General features: G+C 50.2%; 1 protein-coding gene across 1 annotated transcript in view; it reads left to right on the top strand.

Moving 5' to 3' along the window:
- The first annotated feature begins 1,499 nt into the window (after window positions 1–1,499).
- The window catches only part of SPRYD7 (SPRY domain containing 7), an 18,051-nt gene continuing 12,243 nt past the window's right edge, over window positions 1,500–7,307 (top strand). Inside the window, exons 1-3 of the mRNA XM_072783214.1 lie at window positions 1,500–1,679; window positions 2,557–2,673; window positions 5,187–5,353. Of these exons, the coding sequence (XP_072639315.1) occupies window positions 1,574–1,679; window positions 2,557–2,673; window positions 5,187–5,353 (390 nt within the window). The 5' untranslated portion in view covers window positions 1,500–1,573. The remainder of the gene's footprint in view (window positions 1,680–2,556; window positions 2,674–5,186; window positions 5,354–7,307) is intronic.

Raw genomic sequence — 7,307 nt, 5'->3', positions numbered from 1 at the left:
GGAAAAAAAAAAAAAATCCTCCACTGAGGATATTTGCACTCAGATCACTAAAAAGTTATGCAGAGAAACCCATTAGGTGTTAAATGGACATCCGTTTCCCAGGCCGTGAACCTGGGCTAAGCCTTCAGGATGGAAACCTTACTTGGGAATAAAGGTTTGAGCCCCGTTAATTCTAGAGGTCATCGAAGACCATCTCCGGGCGCCAAGCTGTATTTAAACAAAATGGACCAAGGACAGAGGCCTAAGTAGGCAGGGAGATGACAGGTGACAGGTGGCCATCCTGTGGGCCTCCTACCCCGCAGCGCAAAGGAGCAGGCGGTGGAACCCGGGGCTTCCCTTGCGGGGCCAGACATCCTCCTCGAGGCCTCCGGAGTTGTCTTAACGCCCCTCGAGAACCCCCCCCCCCCCCCCGGCCCCGGAGGTGGAGCATCGCCCTACCCCCGCCCGCCCCGGCGGTGCCCTCCTGGGTGGCCTCCTGCGCCCCGCCCGCGGGGCAGCCCCTACGATGCGCCGGGCCCCCCTGGAGCCCCGGAGACACGCCCGGGGAGGTCCCTGGCTGCCGTCCTCCTGGGGCCTGTGTGTCTACGGAGGATTTGCAGCGAGTCCTCGGAAACCAGCCGGGGAAGGGGCCGGAGGCTCCGGGCGGAGGCAGAGTTCTGGGAGGCCCCGCACCTGCGGCTGGGGGTGGAGAACCCGGGCTCCCTGTGTCAGCTCCCACTGCCCCGCCTCACCTGCTCCTGTCAATTCATCCCGAAAGGTAATGTCAAAGTTGGAGAGTACGCTTTTTTTTTTAAAAGATGTTATGTATTTATTCATGAGACTCACAGAGAGAGGGGCAGAGGCAGAGACACAGGCAGAGGGAGGGGAGCCCAGTGCGGGACTCGATCCTGGGACCCGGCGTCACGCCCCAGGCTGAAGGCAAATGCTCCACCGCGGAGCCCCCCCGGGCGCCCCTGGAGGGTACAGTCTTTAAAAGTCAGCATCCAAGACCGCGGATGTACCCGGAGGGCACCGACGCGCTGCGCTCTGCTCCGCGTCAAGACTGATGAGCGGGGATCCCCGGGGGGCTCAGCGGGTTAGCACCTGCCTTCGGCCCAGGGCGTGACCCCGGGGTCCCGGGATCGAGGCCGGCGTCGGGCTCCCTGCGTGGAGCCTGCTTCTCCCTCTGCCTGCGTCTCTGCCTCTCTCTCTCTGTCTCTCATGAATAAATAAATAAATAAATGTTTAAAAAAATAAAAAAAAGTGATGCGCATCCCGCAGAGGCCACCGCGACCCCGCGCTCGGAGGCCCGCCCGCTCGCCGCGCCCTCTGCCTCCGCCCCGCCCCCAGCCCCGCCCCCCGCCCCGCCCACATCCCTCAGCCCCGCCCACAGCCCCGCCCAGCCCCGCCCCCCGCGCACCTCCGCCCCTTCCGCCCCGGCCTGGCCTGCAGTGCGGCCTCCCGGCGGGGGGCGTCGCTGTGTCGGGGTGCGCGCCGCTCCCCGGGCCGCCGGCGCTCGGCGGGGGCGGGAGGCGGGGCGGGAGGCGGGGCGGGGTCGCGGCGGTCGGAGGCGGCGGGCCGGGGTCTCTGCGCCATGGCCGCGTCCGTGTTCTGCTGCCTGCGGTGCTGCCGGGACGGCGGCGCGGGGCACATCCCCCTCAAGGAGATGCCGGCCGTGCAGCTGGACACGCAGCACATGGGTGAGGCCCCCGCCCCGGCCCAACGGCCCACGCCCCGGCGCGCGGCGGGACCACGCGACACGGCCCCGCGGGGCGCCGCCCCCCCCCGGCCCCGGCCCCGGCCCCCGGCCCCCGCCCTCCGCCCTCCGGGTCCCCGGGCGCCCGGACACCCCTGCCTCCTCTCCCGACCCCGGCCCTTGGGGCCCCGGGTCTCCCGTCCCCCCCACGACCCACCCCGCCTCCTACCCGCCCCTTGGCTCCCCAGATCCCCCGGGCCCCCCCAGCTGCCCCCCTGCACCCGCGCGCGGCCTCGCGGGGTCCCCGGGTTCCCCGCCCCCCCTGCCTCCCAAGTCTCCCTGGCCCTCCGGGGACCCCCCCACCCAGCTGCTCCCCTCCACCGGGGCATGGCCTCGCGGGGCTCCCCGGGTCCCCGCCCCCCCAGCTGCCCCCCTGCACCCGCGCGCGGCCTGGCGGGGCTCCCGGTCTGCGCCCGCTCGGCCGGGCCGTGTTGTGCGTGGAGGCCGTGGAGGGTCCTGCCCCTCCCCCCCGCCGGGCCCTGCACCTGCCGCCCCGTCCCCCAGGCTCTGGCTCTCGGCGCCGCGCCTCCCCGGACCCGAGCCCCCGGCCCAGCGCTCCTCCCGCGGGGCTCCTCCCGGGTGGCCTACACAGGATCTCTGGCCGCAAATGAATATTAAATACAAACATTCGGGGGGGGGGCGGGGACAGTGAACTAAAAATTGTTTCGAATGTATCAGCATTTGTATCTTTTGGACTGAATATAGCGTGGCTCTATTTTTGGCTGAGCGTTAAAAGTGAAACAAATGAACCTTGATGGTTGGATGAGAAAATTGAAAAAAGAAAACTTGACACGGCCTCTGCATTTTTTTTTTTAATTCAGGAACGGATGTTGTCATTGTGAAAAATGGAAGAAGGATTTGTGGGACAGGAGGCTGTTTAGCCAGCGCCCCTTTACATCAAAACAAAAGCTACTTTGAATTCAAAATCCAGTCCACAGGTGGGTATAATGGTTCTTTTTTTTTTTTTTTTTTTTTAATTTTTATTTATTTATGATAGTCACACAGAGAGAGAGAGAGAGGCACAGACATAGGCAGAGGGAGAAGCAGGCTCCATGCACCGGGAGCCTGACGTGGGATTCGATCCCGGGTCTCCAGGATCGCGCCCCGGGCCAAAGGCAGGCGATAAACCGCTGCGCCACCCAGGGATCCCATGGGTATAATGGTTCTTTACCATTGGGAGCCCTAACTGTAAATAGTAAGAGCAGTTTTGGGGTACATGAGAAAGATCAGTGAGACAGTAAAAAAAAAATCACAAAGCTTGTTTGGAAAGCCCCTTTTTTCCCCCCCCACCTCTTGTGTGATCCTGGTTAAAGTAGTTAATTTAGTTATTTTAGGTTCAGTTTGCATATCTATAAAATGAGATTACAGGAACTACCATTCCTGCTTTGCATTAATCATACTTACAGATGTGTTTTGCACTGGGTCTGTGTAAGGCGCTGGCCTTATTGAATGGGTACTAGATGCTCCATTTCATTCGATCAAGCGTATAAGGTGTAGATTCCTGCTGTGTTATCTTAGGATAGAATCAGTCTTACGATCCTGAATTTTTTTTAACACTTGTTAAAATACCAAGATCTGTTGCCTTCTGAAGCAATCAGCAGATTTAGAATTCTAATATCTATACTTCTCATTAAAAAATTTACAGAGTGTCTTGAATCATATGACAGTCCTGTTTGAGTATTAGAGTAGCAATGAGTTAACTTGGAGCTGTACTGAATATGAGGAAATATATTGTTTAAAGCTTTGTTGTAAGAAAAAAAACTTCTAGTGAAATATAGCTTGAAAAATAGAAGTATAGGTATAAAATAGGAAAACTAGCCGGGAGTAAGTCAATCAACCATACTCTTCTTACTCGACAAGCTTGAATGATATAAAACATCCTTCTGGGGCTTATTTTCTTAATTAATGTAAAATACTGATATTCTTAAGTATATGAAATAAAAGGAAACTGTCCTCCATTCTTTTATAAGCTAAACTGCAAAATGTCTCTGGTTGCTAAAATCTTCTCAAGTACAATCTACCTTTCTCAAGAGAAGCCATTATATTCTTGAACCTTAAATTTGGTACAAGTTTTCATGTGGGTTTTCTGTAAAGGATGGCATCCTCAGTGACATCTCTAGGATAAATACATTGTTGGGGTTTGTAAATTGATCTCTCAATGCAAGCCTGAGACAGTTGTGCCCAAGGGCATCACAGCATGCACAGTTCTCTAGCGGTAAGGAGACTCTAACCCCGTCTAGAACTGTTGTCCACGAAGCTAGTATTATCATCTCTGTCACTCTTAAAATTGTCCCACTCTGGAAGGTAAATTACATAGTCGGATTATCTAGGAAGCCTAGACGGTAATATCCAGACATGCAGCTTTTTGATAGTGCTGCTCACTTCAGAAAAATTGGCAACCTGATCTTCAAACTTTCTACCATTTATAGATTTTCTCCTAACTGATTTTGATAAAAACTGAGAAGGAAACAGTTTGAGACAAAAATCCAGAGCTCTAGGTAATTCAGTTTCACTGGTTAGCTGCTTGCTTTAAAATCAGCTTAGACCAAAAGGCTTTAAACTCACTGACTTAAGGTACGGGTAAGAAAATCATTTTTCTATCATTAATTTTCTCCTCTTTGTGATCTTGACCAGGTCCTATATTCTCTGTCACACACCATGGACAGAAAAGTTAAAGACAGATTTCCCACCTCTCCAAGTAGTGCTTGGCTAGAACCCTGGGCCATTTAAATTTGTTGTGTAGCTTTTTCAAAATGTCTTTTAAAGAATAGTGATGACAATAATAGCTAACATCTTATAAAAAATACTCTGTGCTTTACTTAACCGATTTTGGGGGGGATACTTACACTGATCCAACTATTTACTAGGTTACCTTCCTGTATCTCTTAATAACTGAAGTACTGTTAGAAGCCCAAGTTCGCAGGTGAGGAAGCAGAGGGAGGTTAAAGACCTTGCCCCAGATGACGTAGCTAAGCCGAGGTTTCACCCAGGCAGTACGGGTTCAGGACGCATTCTTACCTCCTAGGTTGTGCTCCATCCGTAGAGAACATAGGGTACTTTGCAGCCTACTTTTATTTACTTATTTTTTCCTAAATATATATATTTTTAAAGATTTTATTTATTTATTCATGAGAGACAGAGAGCGATTCATGAAAGAGGCAGAGACACGGGCAGAGGGAGAAGCAGGCTCCATGCAGGGAGCCCGACACCATCTCGATCCTGGGTCTCCAGGGTCACACCCCAGGCCGAAGGCAGGCGCTAAACCGCGGGGAGCCACCCAGGGATCCCCTGCAGCCTATTTTTAAAATATTTGTTTTTTAGAACATAAAAAATAGTTCAGTGATAGTATGCCTCTTCTTTTAAAAACAACTTATATTCTTCTTAAAAACAATTCCTTCTTTCATATTTGTATTCCTTCGATTTTGGGGGCATTTAAACTGTTATTTTTTAGGAATATGGGGTGTTGGCGTTGCAACTCAGAAAGTTAACTTGAATCAGATTCCTCTTGGCCGAGATGTGCACAGCCTGGTGATGAGGAATGATGGAGCCCTGTACCACAACAATGAGGAGAAAAATAGGCTGCCAGCAAACAGTCTTCCGCAGGAGGGAGATGTGGTGGTAAGTTTTCTTGTGGGATTGTTTCCCACTGTAACTTATTAGACTTGAACTGCTTAAAAAACAAAAAACAACAAAAAAAAAAGACTTGAACTGCTTTTAGCCTGGCAGTTTGTGCTTTGAATTCCGAAGTGCTGGGACTGGGTCTCCTGAGATGGCACATACTCCAGAGACAGCCCCTCGGGTAGTTGCTGCTGCCTCACCTGACTGCCCTGCTTCCTGACGCCGCCGCCGGCTGGGAAGAAGAGCGTGAGCCCTTATTTCCATTCAGGAGAATTAAGGACAGGTTGGCTGTTGATCAGCGTTTCCTGCTTCTCTCACATCAGAGAAGTTCTTGGTCCACAATGTTAAAAGTTTGCTGATGTTCATATTAGAAAGTACTAGGTATTTTCCCCACTCGAGATCTCTTAGAGAAAATTGTGACGTTTATTGCAGGCATACCTCGGACATGCTGTGGGTTTGGTTCCAGACCGCTTGCAATAAAGCAAATACGGTAGTAAAGCAAGTCAAGTGAGGCTTTGGTTTCCCGATGAATATAAAAGTTATGTTTGCACTTTACTGCGGTCTCTTAAGTGTGCGATAGCGTTACATCTAAACAAGTATACGTACCTTAGTTAAGAAATACCTTATTGCTAAAGAAATGCTAATCATCATGTGAGTTTTCAGTGAGCCATAATCTTTTTGCTGGTGGAGGGTCTTGCCTCAGTGTTGATGGCTCCTGACTGATCAGGGGCAGTTGCTGAAGGTTAGGGTGATGGGACAGTGGCTTAAAAGCAGATGACAATGCATTTTGCTGCAAAGATTGACTCTTCATTAACAATTTCTCTGTAGCATGCAATGCTGTTTGAGAGCATTTTATCCAAAGTAGGTCTTCTTTCAAAATTAGAATCCATTCTCTCAGACCCTGCTGCTGCCTCATCAGCTAAGTTTGTATGATATTTTTTTTGAAAGATTTTATTTATTTATTCGTGAGAGACACAGAGAGAGGCAGAGACACAGGCAGAGGGAGAAGCAGGCTCCATCCAGGGAGCCCGACACAGGGCCCGATATGGCCTGAGCTGGAGGCAGGTGCTCCACCCCTGAGCCCTCCGGTTGGCCCTATATAATATTCTAAATCCTTTGTTGTCATTTCAACAGTCTTCACAGCATCTTCACCAGGAGATGTTATCTCAAGAAACCACTTTCTTTGCACATCAGTATAATAACTCTTCATCTGCTGAAATTTTATCATGAGGTTGCAGCAACTCAGTCACATCTTCAGGTTCTGCTTCTAATTCGAGGTCTGCTGCTATCCCTACCACCTCTGCAGTTATTCCTCTAAGTCTTGAAACCCTCGAGGTCATTCATAACAGTTGAAATCAACTTCTTCTAAACTTCTATTAATGTTGATACTTTGACTTCTTCCCATGAATCATGAATATTTTTCTTCTTTTTTTTTTTTTTTTTTTTTTTTTTAAGGTAAGCTCCATGCCCTTATGGAGCCCAACACAGGGCTTGAATTCATGACCCTGAGATCAAGACCTGAGTGGAGACCAAGGGTCACATGCTTAACCAGCTGAGCTACCCAGGTGTCCTGAATCACAAATGTTCTTTTTATTTTTTTAGAGATTTTGTTTATTTATTTATTTGAAAGAGAGTGAAAGAGAGAAAGCGAACACAAATAGGGTGAGGGTAGAGGGAGAAGCAAACTCCTGCAATCACGAATGATCTTAAGGGCATCTAAAATGATGGATCTTTTTCCGAAGGTTTTAGGTTACATTTCTGAGATCTTCCAGAAGAATCATCATCTATGGCAGTTGTAGCCTTACAAACTGTATTTCTTAACTAATAAGACCTGAAAGTTGAAATTACTCCTTGATCCATGGGCCACAGAATGGATGCTGTGTTAGCAGGCATGAAAACAGCATTAATCTCATATATTTCCATCAGAGTTTTTGGGTGAACAGATGCATTGTCA

Source organism: Canis lupus, chromosome 17 (genome assembly GCF_048164855.1).
Source record: "Canis lupus baileyi chromosome 17, mCanLup2.hap1, whole genome shotgun sequence".
Lineage (NCBI taxonomy): Eukaryota > Metazoa > Chordata > Mammalia > Carnivora > Canidae > Canis > Canis lupus.
The sequence above is the reverse complement of the archived record's forward strand: the minus strand, read 5'-3'. Positions and strand labels throughout refer to the sequence as shown.